Raw genomic sequence first — 19,299 nt, 5'->3', positions numbered from 1 at the left:
AACTTATTGAATATTATAAGGGGTGGGCCACAGGGCATAATGTAATCGCTGCCGTTTATGCCGTTTCAATACCTAATTATTACCTAAGTATCGATTTAAAATGTGTGAATGGTTTGAATGAATAAATATATAATTAGTAGCCAACCGTGATGTAGTCACAAGGTCAGCTTGACTCACCGTCTTTCGGAGTTTCGGACATACCTAATCGGCTGGTGATTCAATTTGATTAAATATTCAAATGTTTTAAGCATATTTACCTCTTTTGTTTGTTTGTTTACTGTGTAGTATAATAATTATGTAGATAGGTAAAAGCTTCTAAAAAAGTTGACATTTCGTTGACAAAGTTAACTTTCATGTTTACGTTTTGTTTTAATTATTATTTTACTAACAATACCTATTTACTATTGTAGATTAATTTTTATACTTAAGATTTTATCGAGTATCTATTTTCTTATAGAAATGTGGAAAATCCAAGGACCTGTCCAATATGTCAGTTCAAAAATGATAAGGTTCTACTATTTAAAGTGATCAGCAATCGAAATTTAAAGTCTTAATACAGTTCTCTTTGTTGCACAATTTGCACACCTAACATACCTAATTCAAATAGAGACAGACAATATAATTACCTCTATAATTACTAAATAAACACCGCCTTGATCGTATGCTTACTTTCGTGTATCTAACCGCCGCACCTTTACAATTATTCACTTTCCTTGATTAGAACTAGCTAGGTTGAAGAAGAATATCCTAAGTAGCTACTTGAATATCTTAAAATTGGAGGCGAAATATAATTCGAAACTTTTAATGTAAAATATTGTGATATCAAGTATATTTCAGCCGCTAAAACGATAAAACATGTCAATGGTTTAATGTACTTTATTGCTTCTTTAACAATTTTTACATACCATTAAAATTTTCATAATAAAACAATGGTTATAGTTTATCGATAGGGATTGATAAGGCGAACTGTTTTTAAACAACTTTCATGCAAATTACTTATGCTTTTTATCACGAATGTTATCAACAGGTCATGAAACAAATTAATTTAGATTCAGTTATTAGTCGGTTACCAAAGTTACGCTAACTGAAATATTCAATAATTTCATCATCAGTCTCAGTCACCTATACATCTGTGGTTCTTTGATGAAGGACACAAGATCAGTTTGTATGATTATTTCTTTAACCTCTGTGCTTATAAGCAGAGGGGACAAATTCGTCTGTTCGTGTAGCGTTTTATTACATACCAGATAAGCTGTCTTAATTTAGATTTGAAATTATAAAATATTCGTGACAAACGTAGATTTTTGTAATTAGAGTTAAGATTACATATCTACTGGATTAACCGTATCTGTAACATTTCTACTTATTTCTTTTTGCAATGACTTTAGTTAAAATAAGTAAGTATACATATACACCGTTTTGGCGGTATTGGCATCACTTAAGGAGCCCACTGATTAACAGTCCGCCGGACGGTATCGGCCTGTCAGTTGTTCGGAACTGTCAAAATTTTGTTCTAACTGACAGGCCGATACCGTCCGACTGTTAATCAGTGGGCCCCTTTAGCCAGTATTTATAGTTTGTTTTTTTTTAGCATTAGAAAGAACTTGAAAGAAGGTAAGCGATTTTGACATGTCTTTTAATTGAAAAACGCTTTTTAAAAATCAATAACTATTACTTATGAAAGCAGAAGAATATAAATGATCGTATTAGATTCATAATTGTTACATATTTGCCGTAACTTATTTTAAAATGTGTTTTTCAATTAAAAGACACATCAAGATTGTTTACCTTATTTCTAATGCTAAAAAAGACGAACTATAGCATACAACATTTTGATTCTATTGCATGGATGCGCATGTTATGATTGTTCTGATGTTCATTAATAACAAAATTCTAAAACAAACCCTTACAGTATTTCGGAAAAGAATATAGTTAGAATTCACTGTAGTTTGTATGCAGGGATGCACAACAAATCTGGGGGCACGGCAGTGCCCCCGCCAAGTCGAGCAACACAAAGACGCGCGGCCGTACCATCCTTTTCCCGAAGCGATTCAGGCGATAGATTTGTCTGTAAACGTGCTAATACTTACCTTTTTGACATCACTCCAGTGACCTTGACAGCAAATGAGATTCTATTTGATAATTGTCTCAAACATATATACTTACAAAGATCCAATAACGTTCCATTCTAACATTTTTGTCCCACCTGTGACCTTGTCACGAATTCCTGTTTATGGGTCACATGCGTTTTATAACTTTTGCCTTATGAGTATGAGTTATATATGACTCAACAAGTATATTTAGGAACATCATTCAGAATACAGACGTAAGAGACGGATTTCAATCAGTGTTGGCCGAAAGTTAATGCGAATTGAAAATGTTGGCCAATAACCATTATAAATTGAACCTTAAACCGTAACGGACGATTACAGTTTACGATTCAATTTATAATGGTTAATGGCCAGCATTTTCAATTTGCATTAACTTTCGGCCAACACTGGTTTCAATCGCAACTACAACAGACTTGCATGGTTTACATAAGCCTCAGGATATAGCACCCTATCAGTAAATCGTATACGCAACTTATAGGTTTACGTAATAGACGTCGAGTTCCTTATTAAATCGTCAGATTTCAGATTATAAACCTATCTCTTAACTAAGACTGCTCGTGGTTAGTAGTAGTAAAAGATGTGGTAATCATGCATTACTTATTTATTGGTCTGAGTCAAATCACTACCGGTCATGAAAGCGATCCACCACTCACCAGTAGAACCGGTATGGCAAAATCAGCAATGTCTCAGCTGGAAAGGATATGGAAAGACAGGAATATTCTCAACAAAACCAAAATCACAATAATTAGGACCCTTGGCGTTCCCATATTTCGCCACGGAGCGGAAACCTGGACACTGAAAGCGGATCTTCGGAAAAAAGTCGATGCCTTTGAGATGTGGGTGTGGTGCTCCGAATACCCTGGACGGCACGCCGTACTAATGTATCCATATTAGCGCAGCTCAAATTGGAAAAGGAACCCAGACTATCCACCATCTGTCTTCAACGAGTACTGAGATACTTCGGTCACATAGCTCGCAGAGACCCTGACAACTTGGAGAGACTTGTGGTGATGGGAAAGGTGGACGGCAGAGGGCCTAGATGACCTAGAGTCCAACGAGATGGTCTGACCAAATATCCACCCAGATGGACATCACTTTAAGCAACGTTTTCCACGAAATAACCGACAGGGAGAAGTGGAGAGCTACCATAAGGAAAATTAGTATGCGGAGTCACGATCCTCAGCAGTGAGGGGCCGACTTAGAAGAGAAGATGTATATTGAACTATAATCTCCACGCTAACGGATAACCCCTTTTAATATGTTTTACTGATAGTCCTATTACAGAAGTTTATAGGTAACCAAAAATGCATATTATAAAACTTTGTTTTTTGTTGCAGGTCACACCGACGACTACGCTTACATGATAGACAATCTAACAGAACGCTATCCTAACACTAAGCTAATCCTAGTCGGATTCAGCCTCGGCGGCAACTTGATCACGAAATACTTGGGCGAGGAGCGGAGCAGGCCCACCAACATCATAGGTGGCATCTCCATATGTCAGGGATACAACGCCATTGAGTAAGTAATGCTCAAATATACCTCTCGCATTGAATGACGGACTGTATGACAGTTTATTTTTATATGGAGAAGCTGTCACGTAAACATGTTTGTAGAGAATTTTTGGACGTTTACCACATTATTTTCTACTTAGAGTCTTATAGAGTATATAAGTAAAAAAAATAGACTTAAAACATATTTCTTCGGTTATTTTTAAATTAAGCCCAACCAAAAGCAACTTCAAGGTTTTTTCATAGGGACAATCATTCGGCGCGAGAAGTATAAGACAACTTGTACCATCGTCCACCCTCTTGACTACCAATCCGCAAACCTTATCGCAAGGTGATGGTATGAGCGCTTTACTAACGCGAAACGCGAAGCTGTTCTAGTCCTGGTCAAATTCAGCCTTAATTGCTAAAATTGTTTACGAAATATTTAGATGGCTTCGGCCGTGCCTCTTTGTTTTGCTCGACTCGGCCGTGCCCCGAGACGAGGAACGAACGGAAGACCTTTGTTTAACAATAGAAGGCATCTCCATAAGTCAGGGATAGGAACTAGGAAGGATCTCCATATGTCAGGGATGCGAGACAATAATACACACGGACAATGCATGGCATTGATAACTGTATCAACAAACTGAAACAAACTATTGTTTAATTTATAGAATTGGATGTTTTGCATTGCTAATTATCTTATTCGATACCTTTTCCACATAAATTACTCAGTCTGATAACAATTGACTTTTTTACTGTATACCTATGTTTATTACTAGTCCATATCTTACATGAAATACGTAATACGAATATGTTATTTCATCTTGGTAGGTACAGATAAAACTGTATGGAATATTCTCGTCACTACCCTACACTTAGTTATTTCCTTTTTGCCCGTGGCAGTAAAGAAAAAAGTTATAATTTCATGAATATAAAGCTTCCTGTATCATGCGGACGGACTGACGGGCATTAATAAATTGATAAAAGTTCTGATTTTCCCTGTTTGTATAGGTATTCATTCGCAAGTTGCTCAGCTTAGTTTATTTTCTCTTTTATTGCTTAGACATACCTATAATCAATAAATCTGCAACACATTTGTTAATTCCATAAAATTACCTACTGCAATAGGCCCCCCTAAAACCAGTTATTGGCACTTTTGGCTAGTAAAACAGGATTGTCACCGCCAGGTCAGTAATAAGATTGAACGTGTCAATGACTGGAGGGGGACTAGCAAACTACAGTTTAACCTAAATTGCTACTAGAGATTATTAGTTTTATTCAAACTTTTATGTACCAACGTGTTTTGAACTTCGCATTAAAGTTGTCAACATCACTTGCTTTAATATAAATGGATTGTTCTACAAAAACCATTGGTATGTTCCCAACCACACAGTTGATTACTTTCTCACACCGATCAATGTAGTTTTTTAGCCACATATGTCAGCTAATTCCTTTTTCCCAACTTAAAACATACTCTTTAGAAGGTCACTTTACTCTGTAGTAGTTCTACGTCATATCATCACCATCCTTAGCTTTGCTCTGGCGCCAGGGATCCTGTGGTCGCCTCGGCGATCTAATAAATATTAATATCAAGGATTAGTTTTTACGAAAGCGATTGCCATCTGATTGATCTGACCATCCAACCCAGAAAGGAAAATAGCCATTGCTGAGATAAGTCGGGATTCCTCAGTTCCTCACGATGTTCACCTTTACTGAAAAGCGACTCGTAATTTGATATTCCGTAAGTACATAAGTTCCAAAACCTGGATAGGAGCCCGCGACCTCTGGTTTGGAAGTCCCAAGCCTTACCCCGGGCCGCCAACTTACCTATCATTAGGATAAGTATCTGTGACCTGGGACAAAAATAGTCATTAAACAAAGAACGTCAAAACGAAAATGACTGGACAAATGTCAAGTTCTAGGTCACGTAGGTAATATTATGTCCGAATAAAAAGCGTCTCGCCGGGTGTGAATTCCTTTGACACTGTCAGGTGAATGATTGAATCGATCGATAACCTTGTGGCTATCCATTATCACCATCTACAATGTCACTAATGGCGACATTATGACATGCACGTGCATTGACAGGTGCATTCCCCTCTATCGTTCAAATCGTATATAATTTATCGGCACTTGATGTTTATCAAACGGCATGTACGTATTGAACAATCCGTCCGAAAAAAAAAAGAATTTCATTTTTTTCTGAGATATGATGATATTATTGAAGATATTACAAATACTAAGAAATCTAATAATGAATGATGCAAGCTTTAATTTGAATTATAAATCTCGAGTAACTAATTCAAACTCGGTAGTGAATTCAAACTTTCGACGCTCATTAAACTCCTGATTCGTCCTCTAAATATCGTGCGTAACTAGTGAATAGGTACTTTAATTTATTTTTGTTATCTACCTACTTACAGTAATATAGCTATAACCTCCTAGTTACGAGTGTTTAAAGTTAAACTCAGTCAAAAAACCATGTACATAATAACAACAACTTGTTGTTCCAGCTCTCTAGTGTACTTGCTCCAGTGGCAGAACTTCCGTCGCTTCTACCTATACGTGATGACCGACAACTATCGCAACATCATCACGCGGCACAAGCGCAACCTGCTCAGCCCCGACCTCAAGAGCAAGTACGGCCTCGACGAGAACACGATCGTGTCCGCCGGCACCCTGCCCGACCTGGACGAGGCCTATTCTAGGTAAGGACCTGCATTAATAGGTACTTGCAACAATGGACATTAAGAGCAACCTGCTCAGCCCCGAGCTCAAGAGCAAGTACGGCCTCGCCGAGAACACGATCGTCTCCGCCGGTATCCTGCCCGACCTGGACGAGGCCCTATTCTAGGTAAGAACCTGCACTCTAAATTACAATAGCAGAGCATCTACATATATAAGACGGCCGACAAATAACATGACATTTTAATGACCATGTGACCTGGTCTTTGCATCTGGACAAGGCACAGTACATGGCCCATTAATTATATTGTTATTAACCAGTTGTTGGCAGTGCCTATTTAGGAAAAAAACTAGGCCCATTACATAGTCTAATAAAACATGGTCTTCTATTCCCAGAGTGACACAGGCCTACGTCACAACAACATGGCCGCTATATATAGCGCTATCGCATATTATCATATAGCGCTGTCGCATGATGACGTAGGCTTGTGTCAGTTAGGTGACCTAGAAAAGACGGGAATGGAGTACCAGGCGGAGTATATTATTATACCATGGCCCATTACACATTGATTCAATACACAAAAACTAGAATAAAAGGGTTTGGGAAGGTTGCAATTATGTTGCTGCTATGGTTGCCGCTTGCGCCAAATCCGGTTACGTCAAGAAATTACAAAGACAATTAAAGAGGGTTACTCAAGCTTGCTATATTGCTTATGCTCAAGCTTGCTATTACATTTGCGCAGTGTCAAAAGCGCCACGTCTAATAGGGTATTTTCCTACTAGTCGAATCAGCCGGCCTAGCCAAGGTTACAATCGCTATCGCTTCGACAACGAAAAGCATTATGTCTCTCTATCACTCTTCCATATTAGTGCGACAGTGACAGTTGCGTTTCGATCGCTACGAAGCGTAAGCGATCGGCATCTTGGCTACGCGGCCTGTTACTTTTTTTGAACTGTCAAAACGATTTGCTAATATGGAATTTATATGAAAGAATGTAATGACATCGTGACGATGAAACTTTCCATACATAAAAATTTAGCGAACTCTTTAACGATACGAACAGTTTGGTGCTACCGACCCTAAGTGTAGCGCCGATGTTATAAGAGTAAATGCCCGTCTCTATATATATCTCGTTCCGTGTCTGCAATACTGCCACTCGGCCACCAATTTTTTTTTTTAAAAGAAACTTAACTTTATTATTTCTAATTGGTTTAATCTCCAATAATCATAATTTTGAAATGTGGCCGTATAGCAGACAGGGGACGATCTATGCGGGGGCACTTGCAATCAAAACTTTGCATAAAAAAGACGGTTTGAAGGAATCTGTCATCAGCCTACCTCTAGTAGTTAAATCAGTATGAAATGTCCCGACATGACACGCAAGTTACTGGTTCAATAGTTGTGTTTATTGAATCATAATGTTGCTGCTGTTTGTATTAACTAATGCGTTGCTTTATAGAGCAGAAAATGTAGTAAGCAAGGGTTCTTCGTAACACCATTTATATTAGAAGGACGATTTCTTTTAAGGATTTGGGAAGGTGATATCACATTAGTATTTCATTATACTCTGGTAATCCAGCTTTGTATTGACAAATAAAGGTACCTAGGCGCGAAGGATTAATCTCCTATACAAATTTTGAAATCCGCGCCTTTTTCTACTTACAAAGTTGGCCTATACTCCAGTAAAGATACGGTTACGTTAAACATTAATTAGTAATAGGCAATTCTTTTTTTATTCCTGTTCTTTAGATCATTTTAAGATACTTTATTTTCGAATCCAACCAACTTTCTGTCCGGAAGTAGGTAAAAAAAAATAGTTAAAAAAAAGAGCCGTTCTTGTTTGTTAAAAATAGTAATAGTATTTTTAGTTCGTAAACGTGACGAAAATAATATTTATAATGAGTCGACAATGGAATCAGTCAAAATATTAACACGGAAAATAACTCATTCAATAAATGGCGGGGCCTCACGGATATACGTCGTAACTTGATATAAAAAAAAAGTAATAATTAGGTCTTTGATTGAATTACCATAAAACTACCTCATTAAGCTATTTATCCGAGAATCCGACATCAATATTATTTGTATCACTTGTATATATATTTACGCCTTAAACATGCTAGAAAAAATGGTTATAGATATAATTTCTTGCAGACTTTGTTCTGATAACGTTCAAAGTGATATTCAATACATAATCACACAAAAATATGGTCAATGTAATAAATATGTGCATTTTAACAAATTCGCTAAATGAAACTACCAAATTTGAACTCTTTGCGCTAATGCTAAGGATTACATTTCCTTGCGGCGCGCGGGGACAGTTTCAATGCGGGCGGTGGCGGGAGTTCGTGCCAAGGACGCGTGGATAGTATGTACTTACCTACAAGTTGCTACAAGTGACAGGCCAATTCGAACGTGCGCGGGCGTCTCGCTCGCACCAAATATTTGTGCGGCCAAGTCTGAGCAAAATGAACGCGCGCGTGAATGATAGCTGATTAAAAATAACTGATATCATTTCCAATATTATTTTAATATTGGTTGATGTTCAAATTATATTCGTAATTATATACGTCAATTATGACCTAATACAAAAATAAAAATTGCGAATGACTATCTATCATCTTATTTAATTTCAGAATGGCATAGTGTGGAGTGGCATTATAAAAGGAATACTTATTATCGTAGTCATTTGACAGTTTTGGTGACACTTTCACATTCTGTCACAGCGAAGTGTGTAGGCCCACTCTTTCATTTGATATTAACGTCTATCCAACAACTTTGTCAGTAGAAAAAGGCGCGAAATTCAAATTTTCTATGAGACAATAACCCTTCGCGCCTAAGCGTCTGTAGACTTTTTTTTTCAACAAACGTATTATATTGACTATTTCGTGCTCTTTCTATTCATAGTTTATGTTCCTAAGTTCCATAATAAGTATAACATAGCATAATAAGAGTCGACGTCAAATATATGTTTACACTTTTGCACCTTACTCCTTGCACCATATTCGGAACCTAAGAATAAATAATATTGAGAGTGGCAACACTGTCGTAGGGGGCTATTAATAAATTTAAGTCATTTCAAATTTTGGGGGGGGGGGGGGCGGGTCTGGACATTGGATGATTGTAGCATGACGCAGGAGGAAACGGTGTCATTCGAAGCATGATTTTTGGATGATTTTAGGGGGGGGGGGGGACAAAAATCGTCAAAAATAGATGACGTCATGTATGGACAGCCCCTAGGTCGTATTGTCTTTTTCTAGCATATACGTCCCTCTCTCCCCCACACTCCTACCGCACAGGCAGGTTGCTTTGTCAGTTATACAAGACAAATTTTCAAGTCATTGTCTCAAAATTATACATACATATTTGCACCATGCAGGATTAAAACTTTAGGTTCCGAATAGAGATGCACCGGATATTCGGTTACTATCCGGTATCCTATCTCGCCCTTATTTTAATATCCGGCCGGATACCGGATAGTAACTATATGCTTGATATCGGAATATAATCGTACTCGATTATTATTTTAAAACAATTTAAACGTTCCATTCACTAGCTCGCGCACTAATTTCGTACCTAGTGATAGACCTATATGAGTCCGCGCGAAAGTTCATTACGAAACAGGTCAAAACTTCCACAATGCGCACCTGAAAAACCGGAATGTAGGTATATTTCCGCCGGCCGAATATTCGGCGGCTGAATACCGAATATTCGGCCTATGGTCAGGCCGTACATCCGGTATCCTGAGGGCCTACCGCGAACCACGTCCGAAGTGTTGCCTCTTTGTCGCACTTATAAATTCGTACGTAAGTGTGACAGGGAGGCAACACGTTAAACGTGGTTCGCGGTAGGCCCTCTGTATGCGGCCAAACAACTATCCGTTGCATTTGTAGTTCCGGATATGATAAGTTATTTAATTAGCGTTTTATTTTTGTGTAAATGCTGTCATTAAACAGCTGTACCGATATTCGGAACCTACGAATAATATTGAAACATGTTTGTTATCGCCTGGTGGTGGGAAGACGCCAAACCAATGTGATTATACATAATATGTATAGGATATTATCCTATGATATACTTATTATGTGTATGTAATATAAAATTATATTATGAGTGTTTAATTAATTATGTAGTACGTACACCCTTTCTTGTAACACCTGTGAGGAGAGAGATATTTAGTAAAGTATACAATTTGATAGGTACATTTTGTAAAATTAACATTTATTGTATTTATTTCAAATAACAAATTGCACCTTACAGCTAATGCCAAAACGGCACAATTTGGAACACATTAACAACATAAAGCATTTTTAACATTATTTATAACAATACAATATACAGCTAAGACACATGTATTCATTATGGTATGGTACTCTTAGGCATCTCTCTTTGTAATATCCTCTTGCACTTTCACATCACTATTCCGGATCGTTTTTATTTGCTAGATAATTTAACGGACAACTATAGTACATTGTAGGAGACGACGTAAAACCGCTAAAAGATGGACGAGTGAGTTTGAGGGCCGACACGTTGGTGGAGGCCCTCGAATAATACGACTCCATCTTTAGCGTTTCCGGCCGAGGCATTACATAGTGCTTTTCACGACTACTGCGAGGAAATAAGGAAACATTTGCATAACTATAAGTACTAGCCCGCGATTTCTCTGGTAGCAAATTACTAGCCACTGCCTGTGCTGTCTCTTGAATTTCGGTAGGCGTCAGCGTAAGAATATCATTTTCTTCACTAGAAGAACTCATTTTTATAGCGAGCGTAGATACGTGTTTCTTATATTTTATAGTACTATCCAATTCAGTGAGAATTTTCCGATCCCGCCTTTTTTCTTTTTTATCACATTTAAGAGGCGTTTTTCTGTTGTTTGCTTCAAACCGACTCTAAACTTAGAAGCGTTTTTGCTAAAAAACCACAAACAGCTACAAAAGTAAAAAACGCCTTAAGCGTGAATCGAATGAACTGACTGAATGAATTAATAGTTTGACATTTCTTTTTTTTTTAACAAGATATTGGTCCTATAAATAACCTAAATTTATTTTTGAAGGAAAAAGTAGCGCCAAAAAAGACCTTTTATTGATTTTTATGTTTTAAATTATACTCATTGCTGTAGCGAACTGTCACCAATGACAGATGATGATAACAATGAAACATTGTAGTAGTGGTGGTTCAGGTGCTACAGCTATTGCCTACTTTCCAGCTTGGTTTTAGACCATCTATTGCCACATTTCCGAACAGTGGCGTGAAAAATTTAATTATTTATTTCGAGCGGCATAAGCCGTTAGAAACTGTTTTTCACCACACCAGCTCGGAAAGGCTTACTTTGCGCTTCAAAAACTGAGAGCAAAGTTTCATTTTATTCACAAGTGAGGCAAAGGAATCAAATGCAAATTTTGAGTTGTTTTCTTATATTTGCTGGTAGAATTGACTTTTAAATCATAAATATTTAATAACATTCATTTGTATTTGATTTTGTATGATATTTTTACATTTAATATTTGCTTCGGGTTGGTATGGTGAAACATTTTGTGTTTCACTTGGGGCAAATTTTGTTTAACCCTCGTGCTTTGAAACCCTCGCAACGCTCAAGATTCCATGTTTCGAATGTTTTACTTGCTCAAGTATCAATATTAGCACGAGCGGTTAAACAACAACTTTGCCCCCTTGTAAAATAAATAACTATTTCAATATAGTCAGCTAAACTGAGGTACAAATTCAAAAACTCACCAGCAGTTTAGCTTCACGACCTTCCAGATGGAAAAACAGCAAGCCAATGACTTGAAAATTTGCCTTGTATAACTGACAAATCAACCTGGCTGTGTGGTGGGAGTGTAGGAGCGAGGGACGTATATGCTAGAAAAGGGCAATACGACCTACGACAGTGTTGCCACTCTCAATTAGAGATGCAAATGATGCAATGGATAGTTGTTTGGTCAGATACCGGATATTCGGCCTGACCGTCGGCCAAATATTCGGTATCCGACCGCCGAATCTTCGGCCGGCGGAACAATAAAATAAAAAAAAATCATTTATTTCAGACCTTGGTTCATACACTTACACCAAAAAACTAATTAACTACAAACTAAATTTAACAATATCTACATTTCGGTTTTTAGGTGCGCATTGTGCAGGTTTTAACCTGTTTCTTGGTGAACGTTGGCGCGGACTCATTTCTATGTTCGAAATGAGTAGGTACCTACGCGTGCAAGTGAGTGGATGTTTAAATTGTTTTGAAATAATAAACGAGTAATGTACAATATGACAGTGACTGTTTCTTAAATCCAATTTGTTTACTCTGAAATCAAGCAAAGTTACTATCCGGTATCCGGCCGGGTATATTATTCTGAGGTTCCAAATATCGGTACAGTTGTTTAATTGTTGCTTAATTTGGAGATTGACCCCAATTTCATTTCTGATCAAATCGGTCGATTTGATCATCCCGTCTGGACTTCACTTAACAGCCGTAACACATTACCGCGCCGTTCAGGGTCACGGTGCGCCAAAGCCTGATGTCATGTATAATGTACTTAGTCCAAAATTATGTTATTTACTAATTATGTTATTTATATGCATTAAACGTTAAATCTGAACCAATTCGATTACTATTCTATAGTGAAACACATTCAGCTTGACTAGAAAAAGCGCGGCAAATTTAAAACATGTATAAGTAAAAAGCATTTAATGTTTCAATAGCGCTCAGAGACCTGACTTTTATCTCGATAGCGTAATTTTCTAGCGACAAATCCATTATCTATACAAAACTGTCGCAAAAATGTTATCGCTTGTATATCGTGGTACAGGATAGGATGGAGCCATATACTTTACTACTTGCTTACAAGTATCGTAATTAAACAGTGCTAAGTAGTTAAATACGCGCAATGTATTTTTATGTCATAAATAATGTATTTATTTAATGTTAATTTAGTATTAATTATAGTATGTATATTGTTTTATCCACAAATATGAATAATTGTAGTTAATTTACCAATAAAACATAATTTATACGGCCACAAATAAAATATTAAATGCTTCTAAAGTCTGTTTGGTTATTTCTACATGGAAACGAAGTCATTTCAAATTATAAAAACATTAACTGAACACCTTATTGCCGCCTGCAGTCATCGCTCGCCGCTCAGCTATCCGCTGACGTTAATACCACGGCCTTACGTTTTGTGACACTGAGTCGCGTCAGGGGAGCGACACGGTTCGGTGCGCTTGCGTTCAGTCGAGTTTTGGAATATTACTGCAAATTTTTGTTGTTTGTTAATTTGTTGGTTATTGTTGTTTGTTAATTTGTTGGTTATGGTGTCGACTTTTATTGCCCTAGTCGCCAAATGATGTTACTAGTGAAATTTTAACCGACACCACACGACGGTAAAAATAAGTTTAACAATAATTACTCAATTAATAATCGACTAAAAACGGTATTTCTAATACATAACTTATATTTTTTGCTATTCAATTAAAGAGTACTAACAAAATCCTAACTCAATTAATTAGTGCAAATATTTTAAGGTTTGCGATTCCTGCTCGGCCTTGCGTCGCAAGGTGCCCGGTACCACTGTATTGCAGCAATAACTAGAAATGCTTACTTTAGGGAACATTAGCAACTGTCGTTTTTGATAATTACATTTTAGTGGTGAGGGGTGGTACTTAAATGACCGCTATTGAACCTTAAATGGTTTAAACTTATAGGCGCGAAGATTTGATTTCCCTAAGAAAATTTTAATTTCGCGTCTTTTTCTGCTATCAAATTGGGTGTGTGTCAGTATAATAGCCCTATATAATTGGCCTATTATTGTATTAAATTTAACGCGCACGCAAAGACGGAAAGCCTGCAATTAGGTAAAATTTACTTTCTTATTTAAAGCACTCTTGCCCAGATTAAAGCTGATAATTAGTTCGGATATAGTCTCCCATATTTTTTACGTTCACTGGTACATATATTTTGACCGAGTAAATAGCAAATATACTAAATACTTTTTTAAATATTCGCGCTCGGGGCGATGGAAGTTTCATCGTTCCGTCGCCCCGCTCCATGCAACGACCAATCGCGTCAGCTCGCTGGCTCGTGCGCGGCAACTTTAAAGCAACGATAATGTTTTTGATGGTTTTTTGTGTTACGAATCATATTTCAAGTCGATTTTTACAGTATTCGACGAAAGAGAACTCATAATGAAAATCCCATATGATATTGATCTATTACCATTTTTAACCAGGCAATTAATGCACAACCCCATAAAACCCACCATACGGTATTATTAAGTGTACGATTAAATTGCAACGCTTGTACTTATTGTAATTTGGAAATAATGAGAGAAAAAATAGCCTATTACCATTTTTGAGGACGGAAATATACTGAATTTAATAATAACCGTAGGTTACTTACTTTAAATGTAGGATACAGAGTTATTTTTTGTGTGATTCATGCTTAATGTCATAAAGCAAATATTTATCTATGAGTATAATTTAAAAAAATGTTATTAATATTTTTTACAAATTTTCTGTGATTTTTTATATTTTTACATTTTTTTTTAAATACCTAAATGTAATATATTTATTTGGATTATGTGTCGACGTAATCACTAGATTTATTATCTGTCCCGTACACCGAAAATTTCAGCTATTACTAATTATTTCCATTCCGCCATACTAGCCGAGCGTACCTTTCTTGGCCTACTACCAGAGTATGTACCTAACAAAAGAGCCCATGCATATTAGTGGTTGGTTGGTTCCAGAGATTGCGGAAGCAACCAACTGTACAACTATGTCTTGACTCACCCACTCGTGGGTATTTTATCATAAATTTGTTTCTCATTCTTAAAGATGGGTTTCCGAGCTTCGCGACCTTGGTGTAAAGGGTCGTAGGTACCTGAGAAAACAATCATCAAGATAGGAAGATAACGCCGCAATAGAACCGCAGCATTTAGTCATGCACTGAGCCGTCTGTATCGCAAAATGGCAAAGAACTATTAGAAAAACAGAAACAATGCTATACTGCGATAACCTACGGCTTAGTTTTTAAAAACAAAAAACCGGGCAAGTGCGAGTCGGACTCGCGCACGAAGGGTTCCGTACCATAATGAAAAAGAAACGGAAAAAAAAATGCAAAAAAAAAACGGTCACCCATCCAAGTACTGACCACGCCCGACGTTGCTTAACTTTGGTCAAAAATCACGTTTGTTGTATGGGAGCCCCATTTAAATCTTTATTTTATTCTGTTTTTAGTATTTGTTGTTATAGCGGCAACAGAAATACATCATCTGTGAAAATTTCAACGGTTCGTGAGATACAGCCTGGTGACAGACAGACGGACGGACGGACGGACGGACAGCGAAGTCTTAGTAATAGGGTCCCGTTTTACCTTTTGGGTACGGAACCCTAAAAACCAATTAAATCGATATACTAGTAGGTACCTACAATAAAAGTCAATTAAGGTGAACTATGTATAACATTGTATCCAATACTAATATTTGATGGCTGCACGTGTAGTAGTCGATAATGTTGTTATGTACTTATTATTGGTATGGCGTCAGAGATATTTCGGTATCTGCTTTGCTGTTACATTTTTAAGGAAGTAAACAAAAATACATACACGCAACCCAATACAATTGTATAAATTATTAAGGACGCAATTAGCGCAGTCGTTAGCACTGCCTATGAAGCTAGAGGTTCTGGTTTTGAATCCCGGTTTAGTATAGACAATTATACATATGTTAGCCTATACTTATACATATGATACCTTTCACACGACTGCACACCAGTACTCTCAAATTGTCCATTCCCGGACACTCCTCAATATTTTTTTTATCTTTTGCACCTGGCTGCGACTTATTTGCCGACCAGAGTCATTAACTTTATAAGGAATGTTTACGTTTTTGCGAATCAACATAGGGAGCTTATTAATTACTGTCATATTTATCTTATAATTTTAGTACCTATAGCTTTTTTATGACTTACTTAATTTTACAGCGCATTGGCGCCTCTTAGCTGAAATGCTGTAAAATTTTATTTCAATAAATATCAAATGATAAGCAAGATTCTTAAGGATATTTTATATATGTTTATAAGAAGTTATCTAAATATTTATTAGTAGGTAAAATCTAGACAAACAGCTGGCAAGGTGATAAGAGACATAAATGGTTGTCTCTTGTCACCTTGTCAGCTTTTAATACAGAAGTACCTATTTATAACGTTCATGCAGCGATGGCCATGTATGGTATTATGTGCACGTAACGGCAGTCAAGAAAAGTAATCACCTACCTAATGACCATTCAGTGCAATCTAGCATTTCCATTACCCACACATTACCTACATTACGTTCATGCAGACATTCCCATCCTTTTTCCACGATTAGGTACGGTTTCTCTTTTACACTACGGAGAAAACATGGCGAGCGACAGAGAGAGCCACCCGGGCTGTTATTACTATCGCTTACAGAGCAAGACAGGCAGAGACAAGGCGAATGGTCTGCGTACTAGTATAAGGCCGTTTGTATACATCCGTTGGACAACAAATCGTGTCTGTATACTTAGTTGAAAATTTTTAAGCTGACCGTTTAGGACTATAAGAGCTCATGCATAGTTCTAAACGGTCAACTTTAAAAATTACAGCTATACTACGTCCAGTTTTATGTAGCTACCGGCAGCTACACCCAAGAAAATAAGACATCGTCGACTAACATACAAGTAGACAATGATTATCCGGTGAAAAAACAGACGTCTTAAAAACTCGCTACTATGCATAGTCAAGACCAAGTCACATCGTGTGATATTGTACTGATGAATGACCATTCGTAAACCTTATTGCTAAGATATTAAGGTCTAATGATGCTCAGTGAAGTATGCTATTATTACAGCACAGCCGTTTGCCTGAGCTTTCGACTCGCTGTCGCTTGGTAACCAATACGAATATGTACACAGTACTCTCTCGCGCGGTGAAAGTAGCCTTTATCAAACATATGATTTTTCATGTGGGTAATTCCGTTTTTTCTAGAACGCATTACCAGTAATGTCAATATGACAATTTGTTTGCAATTTGCTGTGAGCGATGAAATGGAAGATATCACATAATGGGTAATGGGACTAATGGGTTGACGTAACTTGTGCAAATTAATATAACACGCGTCGTTTACTCTGACAAGACAACAATAGCATTTACAAACATGTAACAATGCATACAGAATTAGTATTATTAAGTACTATTAAATGTGCAGATTTATTTTGTCTCGATACCTCGAGATAACGCGTAAAAATGAAATGTAAGCCTTACGATTTCACAACACAAATCATCCCCCGCCGCGTCTGTCTGTTTGTGTGTTTGTCCGCGATAAACTTAAAAACTACTGAACGGATTTTCATGCGGTTTTCGCCTATCAATAGAGTGATTCTTGAGGAAGGCTTAGGTGTATAATTTGTTAACTTGTGCGAAGCCGGGGCGGGTCGCTAGTTTATGATATTCTCACAAGCGCTAATGGGGTATTGAAATTGGATGGGAAATGTGGTTCGCATTCGGACTTGAATTCCAATTCATACATGTTTGTAGACTATAGTAGATTGTTAACCAAGGGTTGAAAGGCACCCATTTCTGTCGAGGTAGTTTGGCGCTCGAACGCAGTGAGAGCGCCAATAGTCCGAGACGGAAATGGTGCCTTTCACCCGAGTTAAACACTCTACTTTTCATATCGAATGCGAGGAAACCAAACAAGACCAGACAATTTTGCAAAATCAGTAATTCAACTAGGTACTTACCGAATAGACTTACGGCCATGATTTTTTCCTTAGGACTTACTTGCAATCGGACACTTTACATGTGTGTAGATAAATAACCCCTAGCGAAAAATATTTAGATTGCAATATTTACGAAAAAACACATATTTTAACAAACTGCAGTATTTTAAAATGATTTGTTCATTATTAATATGTAGTATGAAAATCAGCGGGATTGCCTCTTACTTTTTAATTTTTTACTTTTTCGTTCTAAAAGCCGTAACACACTACCGCACTAAAAATATTTTAAGAATTTAAATATGTTTTAAATAACAATTGATGAGTGAAATAAGCCATTTTTATCTTGTAAGTATTTTAATTTTATTTTCCTGAATATAGCGCTAAATAACTTTAAAACCCTATTTAATAACGTAAGTACAAACGTTTAACTGTGGCTGTATAAGATTCTGCCTTTGCTCATTTACGCAAGTGTACGGTTTAAATAGTAGATTGTTAACCAAGGGTTGAAAGGCACCCATTTCTGTCGAGGTAGTTTGGCGCTCGAACGCAGTGAGAGCGCCAATAGTCCGAGACGGAAATGGTGCCTTTCACCCGAGTTAAACACTCTACTTTTCATATCGAATGCGAGGAAACCAAACAAGACAAGGCAATTTCGCAAAATCAGTAATTGAAGTACCCAATATACCTACGGCCATGATTTTTTTCCTTAGGACTTACTTGCAATCGGAGACTTTACATGTGTGAAGATTAATAAACCCTAGCGAAAATCATTCAGATTGCATATTTACGAAAACACACATTTTTTAACTAACTGCAGTAATTTTAAAATGATTTGTTCATTATAGTGTGAAAATCAGCGGGATTGCCTCATACTTTTTAATTTTATACTTTTTCGTTCTAAAAGCCGCCACAGACTACCGGACCGCACCGCGACCTTGGTACGCCGCACCACGCAATAACATAATAAAAGTATTTTAAATATTAAATAACAATGTAATTAATAATATAAGAAATTTTTATCTTGTATTTTATTTTATTTTTATGAATATAGTGCTAAATAACTTTAAAAACCAATTTAATATCGTACAAACGTTTAACTGTGGCTGTATAAGATTCTGCCTTTGCTCATTTACGCAAGTGTAAGGTTTAAAAAAATATTTTTGGTGTATTCCTTTTGGTTCGAGTCTTATGAAATCGAGTAAATAGAATTCAACGAAAGAAATTAAGAATAATTTGTTTTTAACAATTTACTTTCATCGTTTTTTATAAAA

At 36.9% G+C, this 19,299-nt stretch overlaps 1 protein-coding gene across 1 annotated transcript in view; it reads left to right on the top strand.

The window, feature by feature from the left end:
* The window catches only part of LOC134790952 (abhydrolase domain-containing protein 2), a 48,187-nt gene that overhangs the window by 20,527 nt on the left and 8,361 nt on the right, over nt 1-19,299 (top strand). Inside the window, exons 4-5 of the mRNA XM_063761975.1 lie at nt 3,449-3,632; nt 6,118-6,312. Coding sequence (XP_063618045.1) covers nt 3,449-3,632; nt 6,118-6,312 — 379 coding nt within the window. The remainder of the gene's footprint in view (nt 1-3,448; nt 3,633-6,117; nt 6,313-19,299) is intronic.

The sequence above is a fragment of the Cydia splendana genome, chromosome 5 (genome assembly GCF_910591565.1).
Source record: "Cydia splendana chromosome 5, ilCydSple1.2, whole genome shotgun sequence".
Lineage (NCBI taxonomy): Eukaryota > Metazoa > Arthropoda > Insecta > Lepidoptera > Tortricidae > Cydia > Cydia splendana.
Note: the sequence above shows the minus strand (reverse complement) of the source record. Positions and strands in the feature narration are given on the sequence as shown.